General features: G+C 44.6%; 1 protein-coding gene across 1 annotated transcript in view; it reads right to left on the bottom strand.

Annotated features, from left to right (window-relative positions):
• The window catches only part of CUNH21orf59 (chromosome unknown C21orf59 homolog), an 18129-nt gene extending 8873 nt beyond the window's left edge, over window positions 1-9256 (bottom strand). The window contains exons 1-4 of the mRNA XM_018565003.1: window positions 9116-9256; window positions 7045-7212; window positions 3303-3370; window positions 2030-2188 (exon numbers count right to left, since the gene is read on the bottom strand). Of these exons, the coding sequence (XP_018420505.1) occupies window positions 2030-2188; window positions 3303-3370; window positions 7045-7212; window positions 9116-9254 (534 nt within the window). The 5' untranslated portion in view covers window positions 9255-9256. The remainder of the gene's footprint in view (window positions 1-2029; window positions 2189-3302; window positions 3371-7044; window positions 7213-9115) is intronic.
• Between the last annotated feature and the right edge of the window lie 15185 nt (window positions 9257-24441).

The following is a 24441-nucleotide window of genomic DNA, read 5'->3' on the forward strand; positions in this document are numbered from 1 at the left end:
TATAGATTATATCTGCAGATTTTCTATGGTCAGATGGAAGAAGTGCAACAGATTCCTCCATCTACGCTAAGCTGTGTGGATGGAGGAATCTCCCACTGGGCCAAGCTTCAGTATCTTTCTAGTCAGTCTTGCTGGCTCTTAAAAACACCTGAACAATGCCGCCATCCAATCAGATTGTTCAGGTGTTTTGAGAGCAAGCGGGGCCGACTAGCAAGATACGGAAGCTTGGCCCAGTGGGAGATTCCTCCATCCACACAGCTTAGCGTAGATGGAGGAATCTGTTGCACTTCTTCCAAATGAAGACAGAAAATCTGCAGATAATCTCTAGGTGTATAGCCAGCTTTATAGTCTATAGGAGTGAGCATGGAGTGGTGGCTACTTTACAACACACACAGGGGCCATTGGGCAGGGGGGTGGGGGGGGGGGTAGGACGGCACAAAAAAATTTTAAAAAAAAGGGGGGGACACGTCTCCTGTCTCTGCATATCAGAGAATCACAAATATAAAATGCAGTCTGCAGTATGTATGCTTCAGCGAATCTTTAGGTTGCAGGGCTGGTTTCCATCTTGACATGATACACGTCTACAGGTAATGTCCTTCGAGATGTGCGGAGCATCTTCATTTACAAATACGAACAACTTCAAGCTTCAATAGTAAACTAAACATAGTCCAACATGAATGTGTGAAGAGTCACAAAGGAAAGGCGAGCAAACGTGAAAAAGACCAAGGAAACAGTCCGGAGCCTAGTCCAAAGACAACACATAGATCAGGCATGGGCCGGAGAAGACAAAGCACACCAGTGACATAAGAGAAGATGAACATGTAAGGACGATTCAGGGGACAATATTTGATCACAGGCCGTGTCTTTCTCAGGCCTCCTCTTCCCATCTCACATTGTTCTGGTAACAATGATGTGGACAAATCTTAGAACTGGTCTGCCTTCTACAATCCTCTGGAGGAAAAGCAATTGGACAACTTATTTGCAAGTACCAAGTAAAGGTTTTAAAGAATGACTGAATGACTTTTTGATGAGATTTTATAGATCACTAAACCAGAGAATGGGAATGACGTCTTACTTCAGCGTAGCAGCAATTAAATTTTTTGGAATGTTGTAGCATGACCACACATTATGTTATGGACAGGAGTAGGGAGAGAGAGGCGTTTAGTAGTCCTAGAACACTTCCTGCTCCTCCATAGATACAGTACAGTGAGTGAAAGTTGTCATCCTAGGACAGGGCATGTTTTACTGGCAGGATTACCAGGTGAAGATAAATATACAATCCTAAAAAGAAAACGAATGCAGCCATTTCATTTAAGGACTGCTACGCTCCAATATATTACATTTTTTGTTCTCGGGTTTAGATACATTTTAAAAGGAGAACTTTTTCTTAACCCTTGTGGTGGGGCTACACCCGCACTGCAAGGGTTAAGTGCTCATTTTTGTCTTGGTGCTAAAATAACAAAGCTATACTCACCGAAGCAGTGAGATCTTCCTCACATCTACACACTGGGGGGAATTTATCAATAATAAAGAAGAAAAATCTGGAGCAGTTGCCTATGGCAACCAATAAGCTTCTCTCAAGGTAGATGCTGATTGGTTACCATGCACGGCTGCTCCAGATTTTGAGAAATTCCCCTCTGTGTTTAGATGTGATGATTTACTGGTCCTTAGTCCATTGCAGAAGAGAGAGAAGCTCTAGGGACCAGTCTAAGAAAAGCCGGCTCAGAGGATCGAACAAGCATATCTTTTTTCTGTTATAACCTAGACAAAAGTGAGCAGTTAACCCTTGCAGCATGATTCCAGCCCTGCTGTAAGGGTTAATATTAATTTTTTCTGGAGTTCTTCTTTTATCCATCTCAACAAAACTCCTTTAGGTACTTGCTTTCCATTGCTTTATTACGAGAAAACAGACATTGAATTTGGTGATTTCTAAGGTGGCCAATAAGCACGTAGACACTAGCAAACACTGCTCATCATTGAAGAAGCCAAGACAATGAGGAGGAGGAGGAGGACGTAATAGAAGCTTTACCTGGGTTCCAGAGAGGTCTTCATTATTGTCAAACTCCATCTTGATCGGGTCATGTGGAGGTAATCCCATGGGATACACAATCATTACAGCACCACGGAGCTGATCCAAAGCATCTTTGACCATGTCCATTGTTACACAAACATTGGCCTCCACTTGTTTCTACAAAAAGAGACAAAATGCTTTCAAAATGCTTTTTAGTTTACATTAAACACATTTTACAATCTAGCTGCTATCTTTGTCACCATACTTTGACAAAAACACAGAAAAGTGACATCTCTACAGTTGTGACAATAAGGCTTCAAAGCTGAACACGGCGCAGATATGATTACACCTGTCAATGCAGTTCAGTATTTATTAAAAAATAAATGTATTTTTATACACAATGGTGCAAATACTTACACATGGCTTGATTTCAGCCTTCTGCTTCCCCTGTGCATCCGCAGTTAGACTGGGAGAGGGAGGGGAGGCACTGGGGCCAATCAGGTATCCTGCACGTACCTGTGCCAACAAGTAACATGCTAACAGGAGCACCATTTTTTTTGCTTCATATCCGATGTAATCTATATCTATGGATGCATTGTTTAAAAAGCCAGTTATTTCACAGTGGTGGCTTCACAATCCAGCTTATTGGGAAAGTAAATAGTGGAGGTGCATCGAAATGGAAATTTTAAAACCGAAATGTAAAAAAAATGTCAGGCCGAAACCGAATTTTTTCAAATATTTTATTTTTATCGAGCGGTGTAGAGAGGAAAGCCCAGCCTCCTGTGACAGCGCTGTCTCCGCCCCCACACCGCTCTGCCAAACTGTGATAGGCGGCTGAGCGGTGTGGGAGGAGAGACACCGGCCACTCACAGCGCTCTCGTCCTGTAGCGCTCGGCCGTCACTTTCTTTTCTCCCCGCTGGAACACGGAGTAGCGCCCAGTGGGGAGCAAAGAAAGCAGGGATGAGCCAATGTATCGGCCGAAACATGGCTCTTTCGGCATTATGCCAAAAGTGCAATTTTCGGCCGATATGTTTCGGCGCCGATATATCGGTGCATCCCTAGTGAATAGTACATTTTCAACTCTCTCACTGCCTGTGTCAGCAAACACCACTGTAATGAAGAAAAAGCATCACCTGAAAACTTCCTGGAGGGTCAACCTCCTGCTCCCCTCTTTTCTCGGTGATCCCTCCTGCTGGCCCGATCTACTTTTTATAGTGAGCTTTTTTATTCACAGATTTATTCTACCAAGAGTCTCTTTATTCTGCATAATAGTGCAGAGAATGAGATTACCTTTGATATTAAGGCTTTTGCTTCCTCCATTGTCTTCTGTAACACCTTCTTCATGCTGTCATTGGGTGCTGAAAAATAAGATAAAACATGATACACCGCTGTGTATATTATTTTCTCTTCTTCCTATTTATATACAAGAAGATCCTTATATTGTAAATAGGAATATTGCTGGATGGGGAAGGAAATGTCAGCATTGTCTTCATCCTGTATGTCAATCAAAAAGCCAACAGAAGAATCTGATTAGTTTCTAGGGGTTTTCACAAACATGTAATCAAGTGAAGCACTGAGGCCCTGGGGTTAAAAAGAAAACTATGGGGTAAGTGTTTTTCCCCTTATTTCTCTTAAGTGTCACAGGAGGACATAAACTAGCCTCCTCCCGTGACCCAAAGCTCAGTATTTAGCAGGCTATTGCCCGCGATATACTGAGGGCGCCGCAGCCGGGATGGATCCCGACAATACTGTCCAGATCCACCCAGCTGCATGAGTAACAACTGCCTCTGCCTATCTACAGGAAGAGCCAGTTGTGCCCGCCCCCTCCCCCGTTCGTTCCTCCACTCAGCGCTGGAGGATCAAAGAGGTGAAAGGAATCCCTGCGGGGAGCGGTGACTGACAGTCACCGGTCTCTGCAGGGAAGACGATCGGAAAGTGAGCAGATCGGCTGCATGTTTCTGCTCACTTCCCGATCAAAAGAGCCGACCAGTGACAGCTTCTTTGTCACAGATCAGCTCTAACTATGAGGATGAGTGGAAATCAGTCACCTCATAGTCCTCTAAGTATAACTTGATTGTATATTTTTCCAGTGTGCGTGGCCTCCTCTAGTTCTCCATGTATTCCCACAACTCAAAAACAAAATTTTTGCCTCAATGACTTCTGCCCAAATTGATCCTAGAATGGATGACCAGGGCAGAGACAATAGACGGCAAACTCCATTGGCGCAGATATTGGTGTGAATGGCTTTGTAAATTCCGTACTCTGTGCTGTGTGAACTCTATGTAATGTATAATCCAAACATTAGCACATAACTCTCTAGTTCATTTTACTATAAAAAATTCATGCTGGACCAATGCTAGTTTTGGAAGAAATCAACATTTCATGGAAGAAAACAAAAGCAATTTACCGCCCATAGTTTCCTTCATTTATGGGTTTTGAGAAATCAAATGATTAAAACAGAGATCAAAGTCAATTGAAAATTCCCTTTGATTGGGACTGTGGTGGTTTCTGGTCCTCCAATCTAGGAAACCATTGAAGGTGAGGATGACAGTTTATTGTGGATCGTTTAGTTCCATGCAATCTTTTTTTTCCCCCCTCATTGAAACCTGATAGAAAGATTCCAAAGCAATTAAACTGGACACACGTACTGTATGTTCAGGATTTGGGCTGCATCGTCTTTTTTCTTTCTAAGGTCTCTTCATAGAAGTCATGGCTTTTGAAATGTGCACCAACAAAGCCTCAAGCAGCTGTACATAAGTCAGATAAATGGCTCTACAGAATAGGATGTATGGGTGTTATAGATCAGAAGTTCTGAACACATGACATGGAAGAAGAAAGATTTGCAAGGCTCCATCCTTTATTCTTTAAGTAAACTGATGGGCTCAATTCACCTTTTGAATGCTGGCTTCTTCTCCAGAACACCCAGATATTCAAAGCCCAGCTATTTATTATGCAAATTGCAACCTCATCTTCATTGTAAATATTTCATCTTCCCTCTCCTCTGCCTTCTTTTTAGCCAACTAAAGGGACGGACGGCCTCAATGACCAATAATTAGAACCTGGACCAGCCAACCAGATTTATTTTAATGATGAATAAACCTTTGCTTTAGAGATTTGTGATATCAGTGATGACATGCATCCTCAGAATTGTGCTGGATATATCCCTCTGATTATATACCACAGTACTGACAATGAAAAAAAGAATTGTGTACTTCACAATGTTAATGGAGGGCTTGTTTTTATTTTTCTACCCACCTCAAAATAACGTAAGTGGTTCTTCTGCCATTGATGTGTGACTAGGAAAGTACTGAATTGGCTATCTTGGATTTGTGAAGTGGTGCTCGAAGATGGTATGGATGGTGTAAACTAGGGATGCTCCGATACAAGCATCGGTATCGGCGGCGATACCGAGTATTTGCATGAGTACTCGTACTAATACTCCGATACAAAAAACGAGTACCTGTGCCGCGTCCGCCATCTTCAAGGACCCGAAACCGCCTCACACAGGACCTCCATAGCGTCTTCAATGAAACAAGATGGCCGCGAACTCCTCCTCCAAGTCCTCAGTCATCTGCTCCATTCTGAACCTCTTCTCCTGCTGATTGGCCGATTACATGATTGACAGGCTTCCTCACCAGTCAGGGCTGACTGGTGAGGAAGCCTGTCATCATCCAATCGGCCAATTAGCGGGAGAAGAGGTCAGAATGGAGCAGATGACTAGGCTGTGACACGGAGTGGCTGAAGCAGACGGAGAAGAGTAGATGACACAACAGGTTAATACTGCAACACCATATATACCAAAAAGATAAACCAGCTAACAAGAGTGGCTGGTTTAAAAAGGGTTAACAGAGGATCGGGACAAGTATTCCAATTACAAAAAGAGTTTAATAGATAAAATATCAGTTTTGGACATAAACATCATATCACTAACTGTTTTTTTTTTAAAAAAACAAAAAAAGCATGACATACAATTATAAATCTTGAGTTATGCAGATCTGTTTGTATAATGTGCTCTCATTCATATATGCTAATCAGCTGAAACCATGTGGGAAAGAAACTGATTTTTTAAGAAGGTGCTACTATGTAACTTCTTGTTTCTCCCACTGGAGATTAATACGTGTATTTCAAATACCAGCGGACACCAAAGGATAATACGTTATATGGAACGTATTATCCTTTGGTGTCAGCTGATTAGCATATATGAATGAGAGCACATTATACAAACAGATCTGCATAAACCCAAGATTAGAAGGTTTAAATGGTTGCTGTGCTGAGCCCTCGGTTGCTGGACTCCTGGACAGGCCAGACTGAGTGGTCGGCTCTCAGCAATGTGGCTGTGGGTGTGGAGTGCCTTAAATGCTAAGATTCCGTCTGTTAATTTACAGTCAGCACATCAATAGAGTCAGGAAAAGGGGCTTACAAATCTTATTATGATTTTTATTTCATCCACACATTATCATGAACCAGAAGTATGACATCAAGATACTTGGGGTCCAAACTGACAGGAGTTAAAGTGATTGGTTCATGATAATGCATAGAATAAAAGATGATCTTTGATACATAGTAAGCCCCTTGTGCCAACTCTATCGAAGATGTTGACCTTACTGTGCCCCAAGGTGCCATGTAGGGCACACTGCTGCACGTGGTGTTCATTTGTGGGAAGGTATATAGCCATCCTTCTCCTGTTTATAGTACGTTATGAATACAGCCGATGTGTTCCTGGCGCACCCTTTTTAGGGCCCTAAGCAATGGGTTACCTTAATACTCAAAAACACTTCCTCAGTACAGGTAAGAAGAAAGCCGGCATTGTAAGCGTGTCAGAAGCCCTGAGAAGCCAACTGAAGGGCTTTTTACTTTTTTGGTGAAAGTAGAAGGCGACGTTTATGTAAATAAATGATTTTTGGCAACTATAAAGTTATAGCTGTCATGATTTACTTTTACAGCCATAGGATATGGAATGAAGGATATAACATTTTGTATTCACATTCAGAGGTGGAATATTGCTACATTGAGAAGGAGATGACATCATTACCATGTCCATTGCGTCTTCCAATTTCATCCTTTTTGAAGACACTTCCTCCGCTGGGCACACATTTAGCTTCCCATTCATCCTTTAGTTTCAGCTCCTCAATCTGCTCATCAGCCAGGCCCTGCATATTAGGGGGCAACGTAATTCCATGTTCTGCCAACTCTTCCATCTCTATACAGGGGAAAAAATTAGATGCTTGCTGAGCAAGATCAGGGGGACCACAAACCACAGGATAGGGATCACTGCAATGTAATGCATGTAAGGCTGAATAACATATATTGAAGGGGATTTATCAAAACTCTAAAGCATGCCCTGGTCACCCCAATACCCAAAAAACCATCATTGGACCCTACCAACCTCAACAATCTCAGGCCAATCTCCTTACTGCCATTCACCTCCAAACTCCTAGAACGCCTCATCTACAGCCGTCTGAGCCGCCACCTCGCTGATAACAACCTTCTCGATCCCTTACAGTCCGGCTTTCCCCCCTACACTCCACTGAAACCGCCCTCCTAAAACTCACTAATGACTTAATAACAGCTAAAAACAATGGCCACTATTCCTTACTCTTGCTATTAGACCTTTCTGCTGCTTTTGACACCGTGGACCACCTGCTCCTCCTCAAAAAACTCTACTCACTTGGCCTACAAGACTCTGCTCTCTCATGGTTCTCCTCTTACCTGTCTAAGCGCTCCTTTAGTGTCACCTACAATTCTAACTCCTCCCCTCCTCTTCCTCTTTCTGTAGGGGTCCCCCAAGGCTCTGTCCTTGGACCCCTTCTCTTCTCTATCTACACCTCCTCTCTTGGTCAGTTAATAACCACACATGGCTTCCAATACCATCTCTATGCCGATGACACTCAAATCTATCTCTCTACTCCGCAACTCTCCCCCTCAGTGTCCTTGCGTGTCACTAATCTACTAACTGACATATCTATCTGGATGTCGCAACACTTCTTAAAACTCAACCTTTCAAAAACTGAGCTCTTGATATTTCCTCCTGCCCGTGCACCTTCCCCCAACTTTTCCCTTGAGATTGTTAACACAACTATCCAGCCCTCCCCCCATGCCAAGGTCCTAGGTGTCATCCTTGACTCGGACCTCACCTTTCTTCCCCACATCCAATCACTATCCAAATCATGCCGCCTCCACCTTCGTAACATCTCCAAAATACGCTCCTTCCTCACCAAAGAAACCGCAAAATTACTCATCCACTCCCTTGTTATCTCTCGTCTTGACTATTGCAACTCCCTCCTCATTGGCCTACCTCTACACAGGCTATCCCCCCTTCAGTCTATCATGAATGCAGCTGCTAGACTCATCCACCTAACCAACCGCTCAGTGTCTGCAACCCCCCTCTGTCAATCCCTACACTGGCTTCCTATAGCCCAAAGGATAAAATTCAAAATATTAACAACCGCGTACTAAGCCATCCACAACTCTGACCCGGCTATATCTCCAACCTGGTCTCAAAGTATCACCCTAACCGTCCCCTCCGCTCTTCACAAGACCTCCTGCTTTCCAGCTCCGTCATCAACTCCTCCCATGCTCGCCTCCAGGACTTCACTAGAGTGTCTCCCAATCTATGGAACTCTCTACCCCAACCTGTCCGTCTATCTCCCACACTGACTGCCTTTAGGCGATCCCTTAAGACTCATCTCTTCAGGGAAGCCTATCCCACCTCAACCTAACCACTGAACAATCACTTTCTCAAACAATCATCCCCGCACAGCTACCTCCTCATGTATCACTTGCCCCTCCCTTTTAGATTGTAAGCCCTCAGGGGCAGGGCCCTCCTTACCATCTTGTCTTAAATTGTATTGTGACTGTAATGTCTTCCTTATATTGTAAAGCGCTGTGCAAACTATTGGCGCTATATAAATCCTGTATAAAAATAATAATAATAAAATCAAGAGCAGCTGTGCATGGCAACCAATCAGCTTCTCTCTTTCATTTTCAATTCTAAACTGAAGAGAGAAGCTGATTGGTTGCCCTGAGTAACTGCTACATATTCTGTCTGCTCCAGTTTTAATAAATCCCCCCAATCTATCGGATTGTTGTGAGGCTCTTCTTACCTGAACAAAGCCTACTGACTTTGAGCCTGCCGTTATAAATGGCTTCTAAGTCTTTCAGCAAGTCACCCACGGGAACACTAACAGTCGTATCAAAGAGGAACTGGCTGTCATCACCGTGTTTCACATGTAGGCGCACCATATCTGCAATAAGTGTGATCAGATGAAATGACAACAAATAACACACACACACACACACACACACTTTGTATCGGATCTTATTTATATGGCTGCACAGCTTTAATAGAAATGGGAATAGGTTTACAGCGAGTACAGTGATCGCATGGGACAAAGGGTGGAGGGGTGTCCACACACTTTAAGGCTGAACCCCGGCCTTCCCTTCAGTCTTGCACAGTTGTACCGGCTCCTCTCCTGGACTGACATCGCTTCCTCTGATTTCACTGCACACGGCAAGCTTCTCACAATGTGCATCAGAAGCTGCAGCAAGTCAGATAGAGCCCGCCTCATTTCCTGGCTGGAGGACATCCAGTATCATCTAAACCTTACCTCCTCAGCCTGCCCTTCCCCTTTCATACATTGGATTTAGTTCTTTCCATCATGGAGGCTCAGCATCACATGTGGGATTTCCCTAGGGTTGGGTAGCCTATATCTCAATGATTCCTGCCTAGAAACATCTACTCCTCCAGACTGCTCTACCTATGCATCTGATATCTGCATAACTGGTCCCAAAAGCCAGCCCACTGCTTGAATCAGGGCAGAGAGCTCTTTAGAGGGGTACTGAGGCAGTAAACTATGTATAGCACCCAGCCAGACCCTCCTACAGCCATGATCTGCCTGCATTACATAGAGAAGCACATAGATCCAGTGGGTTTAATGTAATAAAAAGAGAAAGGATTTATTTGCAAGACTCATTAGCATGTAGATGGGGGAAGGGGGGCAGGAAAAGTAAAATATACACCATCACTTCGTCTGCCATAGACACAACAGGAAATATCTTCAAAGGGTGGGAAATCCTATCAGACAGTTGACACCACCACAAGCACCCCCACTGGAAGCTTCACCCTCTATTCTTGTTCTGGTGACAACTCAAAATGTTTTACCATCACTTTCAGTCCCAGTGACAGGGGTCATCAGGACAAAAAGAGAGGGTGATGAGACTCCCCAGCAGACACAAGAAGCCAAAAAAAGGTAACAGGGGCTCTAAACGCCTGCTCCCCCTGGTTGCCATGGAAACACCCCAGCACTCCCTTGTCTCCATGGAAACACAGCTCCAAAATAACACAAACGTGACATGCTAGAACCCTTCATGACACTGCATAGAATTCATCCGAAAATGAATATTGCAGCGGGTCCATAGTTATTACACAAGATAAGTAGCACCCATGTGTACCGTTCCTCTGACAGGACATCCTCAGCTTCCTGAGGCCCACGGGGTATTAGGACCAGATCAGCCGCAGTACACACACACACACACAGGCTGTAACACCTCATCACTGTACAATAATAAAAGACAAATAGCCACACATGGGACTCACCTGCAGCTCCGCGAACCTTCCTGCAGCACTGTACACACGTCTGTCGTCTCCAAGGAGACGTCAGTAAACATCCGGCGTGCAGCCGTACTGCAACGACTTGACGTGCAACGTGACTAGTAGACACGCCTGCTTCTGCTGATAGGCCAGTGCTTTCTTATTTGTTGCGAGATTCCATAAAAGGAGTGTGGCACGTGACCTTGTTGGGGATCGCTGCTGTGTCGGCGTCACTGGCGTAAAGAGGACCTGTAATGCACAACGGCCCCACCCGATGATATCTCGCCAGTCGCCACACCTTTCTATAGTCAGCAATTAGTAAGAAATGTAGGGATTGGGACTTTAAAGGTGAGTGAGGAGTTCAACAAAATACCGAAAAATTATAAAATCACACAAAATGTATACAAATGTTAAAAGTTGAGTCAATTAAAAAGAATAATGCTGCCCACATTGCACGTCCAGAATGGAAAGAGGACCTGTCATATTCATTCTTAACATACATTGTGTTATACTGAGGGCTCTAGTGGGAGTAATAAATGTGAAAATGATAAGCGGTTCAGCACTCACCTGGGAGAAGTTTTTGGGCGAGGAGGATGAGGCACATGCAAAAAAAAAAATTAGGCCTTATTCACACAATGTGATTATTTCTGGTGGCAGAAGAAAAAGAGAAGTAACTGGCACTCCAATTTGGATACCAATACGTCATTTTATTGATGAATGGTTACATTATCACAAAGCAAGCAATGTTTCGGGGCCACATAGTTTGCCTGATGAAGGGACCCTATGTGACCTAATGAATAAAGGGATCCTATGTCCCATTCCATATTAGCCCCTGCAAATAGGCTGACCCAAAACGCGGCTGGGCCGAGCTGACCTGAATCGTGGCTGAGACAACCCAATACACACCGGCCCGATTGTAATTAGGGCCATCCGCGACCATGCTGAGCAGAGAGCCCGCATCTGCTGCGTCTGCAGTCGCCAGTCTCTCTGACCCCCTTGGAGCCCGCACTGACAGCCCGCACTGACTCCTTGTAGCCAGTACTGACCGCCTGGAGCCCACAATGACCACCTGGAAACCCACACTGACCACCTGGATCCCTCATGGACCGCCTGAGAGCCCGCACTGACTCCTTGTAGCCAGTACTGACCGCCTGGAGCCCACAATGACCACCTGGATCCCTCATGGACGCCTGAGAGCCCGCACTGACAACCTGGATCCCTAACTGACCGCCTGGAGCCCCCACTAACCATCTGGATCCCGCACTGACTGCCTGAGAGCACACACTGGCCCTCATAGGCCCACACTGGCCGCCTAAGAACTTAAACAGCATCCTGAGAGCCTGCACATCCCCCCCCCCAAGCTGTGCACAGCTCTCCTGAGACCCTGGAGGCATCAGGCCGCGAACCCGGAGCAACACAGAGTATGTAGCTCCATGTTATTCTGCATTGCTGTATAAAGTATTGCTGGAATTTGTAGTCGTCTATAGCGGATAGTATTATTCTGCAGTGCTTTACAATGTGTTGCTGGGATTTGTAGTCCTCTATAGCTGATGGTATTCTGCATTGCTCTGTAATGCGTTACTGGGATTTATAGTCCTCTATCGTTAGAGGTAATATTCTGCATTGCTGCATAATTTATTGCTGAGATTTGTAGTCCTCTATAGCTGGTGATATTCTGAATTTCTGTATAATGTATTACTGGGATTTGTAGTCCTCTGTAGTTGGCGGTATTCTGCATTGCTAAGATTTCTAGTCTCTACAGCTTGGAGTCAGTGGCAGATCTACCAGGGTCGCAGCTGCAACCGGGCCCTGGCGCTCCACCACTGACTCCAAGCTGTAGGGAGAGTACAAATCACAGCCCAGACAGGAGGAAGAGGGCCCCGGTGACCATCGCCATTTCCATAAAAAGGCCCACTAAAATCCTCAGCACCAGGCCCGTGATGCTCTTAATCCAGCCCTGCATATATGTGCCAGTATATGGTATTGTAAAACACTCCCCTCCTGATGAGTACATTTATAGCTCATTGCTTGCATCTGTACGAAAAAATTTTCTCAACACATATTTGGCAAATGTAATAAAGACAAACCTTCATCTACACCATGTTGTCTATACATAGTTACAGGTCACCTAATAGACTGGGTGGAAAACAATTACATTTAACAGCCTGGTAAATCTTTAGATCCCGGTTATCCAGGTAACGTGTTCTTATCTGCATTCTATGAGCCTTGACTTCACTGTGCGTCTGTAGCTCCATCTGAGTGATAAAGCAGAGTAGCTGGTCGTTGGGCATCCCGTCAAACTAACTACACAGAGGCGTAAACCAGGGCGTATCCACTGGAAGACAAACAAGGTGTCTGCCTTGGGCTGTACTTTGCAGTTGGGCGGCAAAATGCTGCCCCCAAATCAGCTGTGAGCCAGGTCGGGCCTGGGCCGAAGGAGCTGCGGGCGGCTCGGGGTTGCCCATACCCCACCATCTGATGGCAGGATGACCCGGAGGCAGTCTGGTAGGCTTCAAGTAAGAGTAGCAGCACATGTGTGCAGGGAAAGGGACCCTTATATATGGGGTCTATGGTGGTTCCACAATAGATCTCTACAGCCCACTTGAGACCCCGACTTCCATGCTACGGTATTAACACAACCTGTCGGAAGCTGGATATAATGTGCATGCTGTATCCAGCGGCAGTTTACACAAAATGTCTTAAACAGGAAGGGGTGGGGCAAATTTAGATTGCGGGGGTGCCCAAGTGTAGTTTTGCCTAGGGCAGCACAAAACTGAAATACACAACTGGCGTAAACACTAGTGGAACCGTAGTGTCTCCCTGTTGCTGATCTATTCCACAGGGGACAAAAGCATGCAGGACCTTCTTATGTAAACCAAGACTCCCATGCTCTCCCAGCCATTAAGGGACACAGGTTCTTGAACATCTGGGTTATAATGCAGCCTACAGGAGGATTGGACACTGGCAACACTATAGGCCAGCCCAGACCGTAATAATCCCTTAGTTTCATAAGAGGATCGTCGTCTTCTCTTCAGTTTTGTGGTCTCCAAGACTTAAATGTATTTTTAAGGTTCACCTCTTGAGTTTAGTGTCACTTTAAGTACATGAACTATTAACAAGAATGTATCTTATTTGTGTATCACTCAGCTGTAGATCCTCAAATCATCTCTGAATTGGTGCTGACACTGTCCTTCCTTCTGGAGGGGGGCTACTTTTGTTCCCCATGGTCCCTGTGTGTGTTGTAAAGTAGTCACCACTCCAAGCTCACTTCCGTGATTGACTACAATCTCATGTTTAGTTTACTAATTTGTTTTGAGAGTGTAGCCCATCACAGAAGTGAGCTTGGAGTAAAACCTGACAACCCCACACCATAATCCCCCCTCCACCAAACTTTACACTTGGCACAATGCAGTCAGGCAAGTACCGTTCTCCTGGCAACCGCCAAACCCAGACACGTCCATCGGATTCGTCACTCCAGAGAACACGTCTCCACTTCTCCAGTCCAGTGGCGGCGTGCTTTTCACCACTGCATCCGACGCTTTGGTGATGTAAGGCTTGGATGCAGCTGCTCGGCCATTGAAACCCATTCCATGAAGCTCTCTACGCACTGTTGTAGTGCCAATGTGAAGGCCACATGAAGTTTGGAGGTCTGTAGCTATTGACTCTGCAGACAATTGGCGACTTCTGCGCACTGTGCGCTTCACTATGCGCTGACCCCGCTCTGTCATTTTACGTGGTCTACCACTTCGTGGCTGAGTTGCTGATGTTCCCAGTTGCTTCCACTTTGTTATAGTACCAATAACAGGTGACCGCGGAATATTTAATAGCAAGGAAATTTCACAGAACACCTGAATCCAATGATTTGGAGGGGTGTCCCAATACTTTTGGCAATATAGTGTATACACACACACACACACACACACACACATTTTGGCTCTAAATACACCTTAATGCACATTTGTTTCTACCCAATCAACTTTGTAACAGAATTATCTATGATTTTTTCTTTTTTTTTTAATCACAAACAATATAGAAATGATCCACACCGGCCACTTGTTACTTATATTCCTTTTTTATTAATTTCAATATCACACCACATAGTCCACAGGACAGCGCACAGGTTACTGCGTATCGATAAGGTAATACTGCAAATCTGTACATCATCTCCTACACTAACCACAGAAGCAATGGGGGTATTACATGGAGTCGTCACATATACCACAACTTTTAGAAAATTGCCATATTTACTGTTTGCAATATTGGAGAGTTTTGTATGTCAGTTGGGCACTTGTCCTGCTCTAGTGTGTGACCTAGCCAGTCTCTATGGCGTCACCTTGAAGCAGGCCATGGTGCACCAGCTGTTACAGAATTATGAATACCATCACCTCCATCAGGCTTTGGTGGTGTGGAACTGCTGGGTGTTGTAATTCCACAACAGTTAGTGAGCCACAGACAGACTATGTCTGTTCTAAAGACCAATGTGCACTCTATATCATCATGTAAACAGCTGTAAGTGAACAGTTCATCTTGCAGGTAGTTGTGGGTAATACTTCAATAAGATGTAGCTTAAGAATCAAATCATGAAGTCAGCCATCTTGTATTAGCTGGGACCTGAAAGTATAAATGGAACTGGTAGGGAACGCCTACAGTTCTTATTTAAGACACATATACAGATGCCCCGCTTACTAAGGCCCTGTTCACACCGGGGCAGTTTGGCCGCGCGGATCCACCGACATGAACAATCCCATACATTGCTATGGGGACCATTCATGTGTCTGTGCGATCCAAACCGCCCCCACCCCGCCTGAACTGCTCCCTGCACTATTTTTGCCGCGCTGACCAGTGCGGTTTCCATAAAGCTTTCAATGGAACCGCGCTGATCAGTGCGGTTTTAGGCCTTTTTTTATATTGCGTTCCAGCATTGAAACGCAATTAAAAACTCCCAAAACCTCCCTTTTGAAATCGGTGCGGTAACCGCGCTGATCCGCAACTGCCCTGGTGTGAATGGGCTCTAATACCCGACCTATGTGAACTAAAAACGTGCTTTCTTGTACTGGGTGAGCCTACAAAGTGGCTGCTTTCATGTAACCCCGGCCCATACCTCCAATTATCAGACGTTGAGAAAGAAGGACACACCAGAAAAGAAACAAAAATGGCAACAAATGAGCGTGGCCACAATGCACCAAATATTGGGCTCGGCCTAAGGAGACCTGATTACATGTAGTCTGAGCCTTTGTACCCACAAAATGCTCCTTTATTACTGTACCACAAGTCAGAGTTTCACAGACACACAAACTCTAAAGGGTCAATTTTTAAAATAAAACCAGACTATGGCCAGAGACCACGCACGCCATATTCCGATGGTAGATCTAAGGGGGATGTACAAAGAGCCTTCCTGATTGGATACAAATGGATTTGATAGATTAAGTCAGCCCTCCTATTACATAGTGTTGGTAAATCTAAAGCAGATTGTTCGGTCAGATCTTTGTACGGCCTGAGCCTTCCTTAGGTCTTGTCCACACTACGTTCACTGAGCTGCGTTGATCTACTCAATGCAAGAACACCGACAATACTGGTGCTCAGTGAGGGGAAAGGGGAGACGTCGGCGCTCAGTGAGGGGAAAGGGGAGACGTTGGTGCTCAGTGGAGGGAAAGGGGAGACGTTGGGGCTCAGTGAGGGGAAACAGTGGTGCTCAGTGTAGGGAAAGGGGAGACGTCGGCGCTCAGTGAGGGGAAAGCGGAGACGTTGGGGCTCAGTGAGGGGAAACAGTGGTGCTCAGTGGAGGGAAAGGGGAAACAGTGGTGCTTAGTGGACAGTCCTGCACAATCCAGGACAGTTCGGAGGATATCCCCAGGCAAGTGGTTCTAGTTGCTCTGTCACGTGTGGACCCCACATTTAAATTTTGTCATTATGTACCTAAACAATTTGTAGATGACCAATAAATCTTGGCCATCCAAGAACTGCAAATGGGCTCTCAAAACCCTCTAGCCTAGGCCACAGCCGCCCTGCAGATATGTAACTGTTCCTTATTACAGAACTACCAAAAACATATCACAATAATATCATTATTCTAACTGCACTGAAACATGTCCCTTATGAAATGTTCGGTACAATTGTGCTTTCTTTCACTTCGTACACATCTGGATTACAATATACTTTTAAAATACACGGACTTTGTAACATCCAGAGCGTGGGATGTCATAACTGCCAATGACCAGCATCATAGAGTCCTCTCTAACGTTCATCAGCACACATGAACAAGTCCAATCTCACAACCACACGGCATCTGTTAATGCAAGAATTGTCCTGTACTCATTTACTACCCGTGTACTTCCTACATACGTGGACGCAGCCCACCAATGAATAATAATAATAATAATAAACACTCTTCTATAAAATGTACAACAAAATAGAAGCACAATATAAAATACATGACATCCCCTTGCTCAGGAATATTTGGAATAAGGTATATATATATTTTTTTATAATTTCATCACTTAAAAATATAAGAACGGCTTCAATATATTTAATATCTACCTCATGCTATATGTCATTTAAGATATTGTACCCCTGGTGTAACCTGTAAAGGAGCTGTGCAGGTTTATAATCTAGATTAGAGGGCTCGGGGTACCCATGGACGTGGCTGAGCTCATATACACCCAAGCTCTGTCTGTGCTACCGTTGCTCGGATCTAGGGGGTCACAGGGCAATGAATGGGAATAGAGAAGGATTACGAATGTATTTTTACATCCATTTGTGAATGTGACCCCATTCATGTAAATAAACTTATCAGCTGGGCAGCACAGGCCTTGATCTTCTACACCATTGAGGGAACCCCGAGACCTCCAAGCAGTTGATGTGAGCCCCGACTCTCAAGCTGTAGGGTTGGACTCGAAATGAGTAAAGCTAAATAAAAAAAAAAGGTCAATATTTGAAGTGGTCCATGTAGGAAGTTTGTGCAAGAATGTTTCAGGAATGTAGATCCTAAAAATGCATCCCACAGATACCAAAATGTTTGATCTCTGCGTATAATAAAGTGCATCTCTAGGCCAGGGGTAGCCAAACGCCGGCCCTCCAGCTGGGGTGAAACTACAAATCCCATGAGACAATGCAAGGTTGTCACAGCCACAAGCTGGAGGGCCGGAGTTGGGCTACCCCTGCTCTAAGCTAAATATTTCATTTTGATAGACAAGGGAAGGGTTAGATGTTCTGTCACGCTTTTATTGTTACCCGTCTCCCCATTGGGGAAATTTGCCCCTCTTTTTATATTGGTGACCATTGTCACAGAGACAGAAAGTGAGGGCAAGTCCAAAATATTAGGAGATGTCCACCCCAACAAAAGGCAAGAGGAAATTTCCCCATGGGGACGCTTGTCTGTTCCGAGGTCCCACCTTTGGAAGATTTTCCTCTAGCTTCCTGTTGCGTCTCTGGGACAGGAAGTGATGGGAAATTTCCCCAATGGTATTTGGGGGGAAAAAAATTACCTGATGGGGTTTTATCCCTTCCATACTCTGTCCAAAAATAGTAATCCATACACCTAAAGCGTTCTTACCTCTATGGGTCTATGGACATTGGTCAGGTGTCTACACTATCTACAGCTTGTAATGCAGACCCGAGAACCGAACAACGTTCTCATATGAAGCAATGACTATATAAAGCAATGTACAGTACAGTCTGTGTGACAGGAAAAAAAGATTATTTTGGAGTTGTAAAGTGCATCTGCAAAAAAGGAACTTCAGCCAGCAATACGAATGCTGCTCCAGCCTCCGACTAGCCAGAGTGAGCCAAAAATGGCGTCCGGTCACAAAATGGCTGCCGCCACAGGTGAGCTTTCCACAGCACAAAACTGGAAGTTCATACTGGACGCATTATCATGCATGAAGTGGACAAAGGAAATACAATAATGCCATTTACTTAAATCCGGTATATGAAAATAAAACCTAATAAAGTGCCCAATCTTTTTATATAGTGCCTGGATACTGGGATATCGCGCCGTCCCTGAATATGCAGGCTGGGAATTCTGATATCACTGCTGGGCGCTTGCTTTAGGTCAGAGATTCAGTCTACGGTCACACCGGCAGGCAATTTTCAAAGGCACGACCATGTGGGTATGCGACTCGGTCTCACTGATAGCAGTGGTCACGTTTGGCAAGCGCCACCTCCACCCAGAGACAGTGACGGTGCGCCCGCCTTTTAGGCCTTGTTCACACCAAATGCAGACCAGATCCGGTCAGGTTTCTGCACACGCAGTGTAGTGGGTTGTGCCGCATTTTTGATGCGTTTAGGGCCGGTTTTGGTTTAAAAAATAATTTTTTTTTTTTAAGTTTAACATGGACTTTCAGGCACTTGCATGCGTTTTAGATGCGTTTTTGATGCGTTCCAGACCAGATCCAGAGCAGGTAAAATAGGGCTTGCCGCATTTTTTTCATCCGGTCTGGATCCGCACGCTGCAATGTGAACTGGAGGTCAAAATACCATAGGAATACATTGGACGCAGTTTTGATCCGGTCTGCACCTGCTCTGGTCCGGATCTGCTCCGCGCTTGGTGTGAACAAGCCCTTATATGGTTTCATTATAACAGATCTCACCCCAGTGATGACCAATAGAGTCTGAATGTCAAAGGCTACAGCGCAAACAGATCCCAGCCCTCTAGTGCCCACCACGTTCCCCCACACAGCCTTTCTCCTCATGGTTTACACTTACAGCATTCTAAGCTCCTGAAGAAGTAGGCTAGACCTACGAAACGTGTAGAGAAACGTCCATCACCCATCCAGGTTTATGTAACACAAATGCTAATTCTATAAAATATGCTAAATGGAGGTTTGAAATATTAGGATCCTTTCTATATTTTTGCACATGTGTACCTTTTGTAAGTTCTTTTAGGGCCTGCTCACACTGCGGGGCCGATTTAGAACTCTTCCGCCCAGCACATAGCTGAGTGAATGCCGTTTGCATGCCACTAGAGGGCGCCGAGGTGCATAGGACAATTTCTGTACTCCACAGCGCCATCTAAAGGCACCACTGTCGTGTGAACGGCATTTGACCAGCTATACGCTGGGCCGAAGAGTTCTAGATCAGCCTCTACTTGATGTGATTGGCCCTTTTCCACACCACATCAAGACCAGTCACTGCAAGGACACCTAAAAAAGTATTGTTTTCTATGTGCCCCGTTCACAACACAATGCTGGTATGACGTGTTGTGCGGAAAAAATGCAGATTCGCTGTATTTTTCCGTAGCGCACCGGAGGTCACCTCAGTGTTGTGTACACTTTCAATAAAGGTTTAAAAAAAAAAAATGTAAGCAGTGTGATACACTGAAACCAACAGTGTGAGGAGGCCCATGATTATGTACCTAGGTGCTAAAATGACTTTTTAAGATTTGATATAAAAATAAAATTAGGTTTTCAGGTTTTTAATATTTAGGTAGAATGGGTACATCTCTTTTTTTTGCTATGGGTAACACAGACAAAGTCATCATACATCAGGCCCTCTCTGCCATGTAAACAGTAAAATACAGTGCGCTGTCTATGAAAACAATATATATGTATATAGCCCCAGGGGTAGCAAGGCAAATGCCCACGTGCTCATCCATAAAATATCCACACACATCCAAAGTAGGTCTAGAGGCACCTACGGATATTGCAGTGAAGAGAAGTCGAAGCGTCAGCGTTTTATTAAGCAACATTTTGATAAGAGTTCAGTCCTGATAAAGATGGGCCGAGCTCCCCCAAAAACGTTGACAAAAAAATGCTTTGACTTATCTTCTGGGCAAGACCAGTGAGTGCCTCTACACCAGGGGAGGGCAACTCTGGTCCCTCAGATGAGCTTTAACTACAAATCCCATAATCCCTCTGCCTCAGAGTCATTCCTGTGGCTGTGAGGGTCTTGCAATGCCTCATGGGACTTGAAGTTCCACAAAAGCTGGAGGGCCGGAGTTGCCCACCCCTAATAGGGTATACGGGGCAGCTGACTGATCACAGACGGGTCTATAGGTCCACGTTGCATCATGCTGTAAATTTAAAAAAATGATTTATGTTTAAATCAAATTCAGGACCAAAAAGGGGGGAAAAAAGAAAACCACTGGGGACATCTTCCCAAGCCGACGGCCATGTGTACACATGAAACAGATCAGTAACATTAAAGCTGAACTTCAGCCAGCCCAGGAATTAATATTATTAGTTAGGATTTATATAGCGCCAAGAGTCTGCGCAGCGCTTTACCATAGAAGGAAGGCATTACAGGTACAAGACAAGACAAGATGGTTAGGAGGGCCCTGGCTATGAGGGCTTACAATCTAAAACTATATTCCTTAATAGACACAAAGGATATACATCCAGTCTGTGTGTACCAGGTGCCTTTACAAACTCCAATATTACCCTGCAAAAGTGACAATATCACTGTGCTGTACATAGCAGAGCTGTGGGAGGTACCCAGCAGGCCCCACCTACTACAGGAGGGGGCGGATACAAGACCAGCCACCCTGCAGAAGAAGAGAGGGAGCAGCAGTGACCGGTCTATGTTACAGGAAGTGTCACACTGGATTACTGCACAGATCTGGAAGAAATACACAAAGCGCACCAAGATTCCAGGAAGAATACACATGACTCTTGTATGAGGACAATATTGGCTCATCCCGGAGTTCAGCTTTAGGCCTCACTCACACACACACACAACGCAAGAGCAAAATTGTATATTGCGTATATCCGCTACATATGTATGCACGTATATACGCGCGTATGTGCGTGTACTATATGCAATCCCAGAATGCATCATTCGTAATAGAAATTTTAATGAACTGTACACGTGTGTGCGCGCAAACGCGCGTCTGTGCATTAAATACGCATCTCGGTTCCATTCTGTTTTTGTACATTTTTACGCTACGCAAATATATGGCTCCATATGCAGCTATGTGTATGGAGCCATTTATTTGCATATGCTGCATATGGTGTACTACGCACGTGCGCACATATACACGCAGCAGTGTGAATGAGGCCTTAAAGAAAGTGATCTGCGGTAATCGGCAATAACCGCACAGTTGGATCAGGGAATGGAAAGTATCTGGGTCACCTATGGAATACAGTATTTTCTATGCGGATACGTCAGCTGAGGTATGATAGGTTGCTATGGGCAACGCAGACTCGTGCCTTTCCACCATGTCCATGTGCCAGACACGGAAAGCCTTGTGGTCCAAAAGCAGTGCTGGAAATACAAATCCCAATATGTCTGGACTATAGAAACGTGGACTCCGGCAAGAAAGAGAACCTGTAAATGAAGCAACATACTTATGGAAGAAGCCTCAAACTATCATTCTCCGACTTGCATGCTGCCTATGATGTTCTCATTCTAAGAGTGGGCAACTTCGGCCCTCCAGCTGCACCTAAACTGCAAATCCCAACATGTCTCTGCCTCTGAGACTCATGCCTGTAATTGTCAGTCTTGCAATGCCTCATGGGACATGTAGTTCTACAACAGCTGGCGGGATATTACAGCACGACATTCCACTGGGAAATGCTCCATCTAGTGACCATAATGTGATCTTACAGCACGACATTCCACTGGGAAATGCTCCATCTAGCGGCCATAATGTGATCTTACAGCACGACATTCCACTGGGAAATGCTCCATCTAGCGGCCATAATGTGATATTACAGCACGACATTCCACTGGGAAATGCTCCATCTAGTGGCCATAATGTGATCTTACAGCACGACATTCCACTGGGAAATGCTCCATCTAGCGGCCATAATGTGATATTACAGCACAACATTCCAACTGGGAAAAAAAACTGCCCAAAACGACCGTTTTGGGCGAAGGGCCCTGCAAATTGTTTATCAATAGACCCCCAGGAGTCTGCAGCCATTTTCTTTTACAATGTAACAATCTCTTGGAGCACTGCAGAAAAGTTCAAGCCGGATGGTTGCTGCTGCCCATGTCAGATTCTTTTTAGAAAAAAGTTCTAGTTCATCTAAAATGTCTGTTACATTACAATATGCCAGTAAAAGTGAAACATTTAGTTTGTTTTTGTTTTAGAGCAAGGGACATCATTTATCTGGATATGTTTTTGGGAGTCAGAACTGCAGCATTAAAGAGGCTTCTCACACAAGTATTTACCTTTCTGACCGATTCCCTCGCCTTGACGTTTCTCAGTGGTCCCCATGACTTGCTCATAACAACAGATTCTCGATTATGTTTGACAACCAGTTCGAGAAGCATAAAAGGAATAATCTGATCGCCGCTTAAAGGAGACATTTCCTACACTGGTCCCTGTATGTTTGGCATGTCTAGACATCACAATAGTTATTATGCAAAAACACAACACCACCCAATGACAATGCGAGAAGACTATAGTAGATTTGGTTCCTGTTCAAGTTACTGGATCAACGTACGTCTTGTCTCACCTCGGAGTTATAATGCAGTTTACTTCTGCAGTACATACGAAAAAACAGAAAGAACCATCAGTGGGCAAAAAGCAAAGTGCAGAAATCCTTAACAACCAATCAGCCGCCATCTTTTGGAGTTTTGACTACTTTAGTAGGTCTGCAGAACCTTGGCTGCAGGTCCCCAGATATCTAGCTGCTCACAGATCAAACTCATCAATAAACATGAATTTTAAACTTATTGGAGGACATTTTTCAAAACTGGAGCAGACAAAATCTGGAGCAGTTCCCCATAGTAACCAATCAGCTTCTCTCTTCAGTCTGCACAAAGGAAGGGGAAGGAGATCGGGTGGCTGAGCTGGAAGTTGGGCTTTAAATTTAGAAACATACCAAGAACAACTCAATCCCTGCTGCTCATCAAGCAATGCCCAACACGTACAAGGTTGTAATGCTAGTACTGTGGGTAGGTGCACATCACTGCCCACTGATGTCTTATGAATGGGTATATCTAACCAAAAGGATGTTCCCAATTAACCTTTCTTTGCCGCTGAGAATGGATCCATCTTATGCAGCACCCAAAAGGTTCCCATAGACATAAGACAGTAAGAAGATGATGCAATCACTTCAAAAATGTTTCTCAGAATGACCTTCCATAACCATGTACAAACTCCCTGTTACAACACGCATGTTAATGCCTTGTGTAGACGGTGGCTCCGGTTATCTCGTTGGCAACAACATTTGCCAACGAGATAACATCAGTTAATGGTGAATTGGGCCAAAGGATCCAAGAAGCTCTCTTTTAAAGCTCAGAGGTGATCGGAGACGGTAGCAATCAGCAGTACAAAGCTCTCAGATGATGACTTTATGGATCGGTCACCTATAGGCAGGAATGCAATCATTGTTCCCTAATCTTATGTCTATGGGTACACTGAATTTTATCATGACCAGATTTAACTACAGAGCCTTACATATAAAGAATCTACACAGTATATCACACTGCTGGTGGTGAAACCATACGGACATAAATAACACACAATTCTTTATACACCTTATTCACGTATCTTATTGATCATCTCTTCCACCAATGTAAGTGGCTGCAAAGTTCCAGCTATCGCTTATGAAGAGACTGCAGATGGAGAAGGGGTCTCAAGCTGGTAGAAGATTTCTGTTGAAAGTGGAACTGTGGCCTGATAACAAACATGCAAGCAGGAAGGTTTTTTTTTTATTGCAGAAGAGACATAGGGGGGAATTTATCAAAACTGGAGCAGAGAAAATCTGGAGCAGTTGCCCTTGGCAACCAATCAGCTTCTCTCTTCAGTTTGCTCAAGTAAGATTTGAAAATGAGACAGAGAAGCTGATTGGTTGCAGTGCAAATCTGCTCCAAATTTTGATAAATTCCCCCCCATACTATGTCTATTTTGCAACAAAGGTTTCATACCTTCCTCCTCGCAATCTTCTTTAC

This window comes from Nanorana parkeri, unplaced genomic scaffold (genome assembly GCF_000935625.1).
Source record: "Nanorana parkeri isolate BGI_ZX_2015 unplaced genomic scaffold, ASM93562v1 scaffold805, whole genome shotgun sequence".
NCBI lineage: Eukaryota > Metazoa > Chordata > Amphibia > Anura > Dicroglossidae > Nanorana > Nanorana parkeri.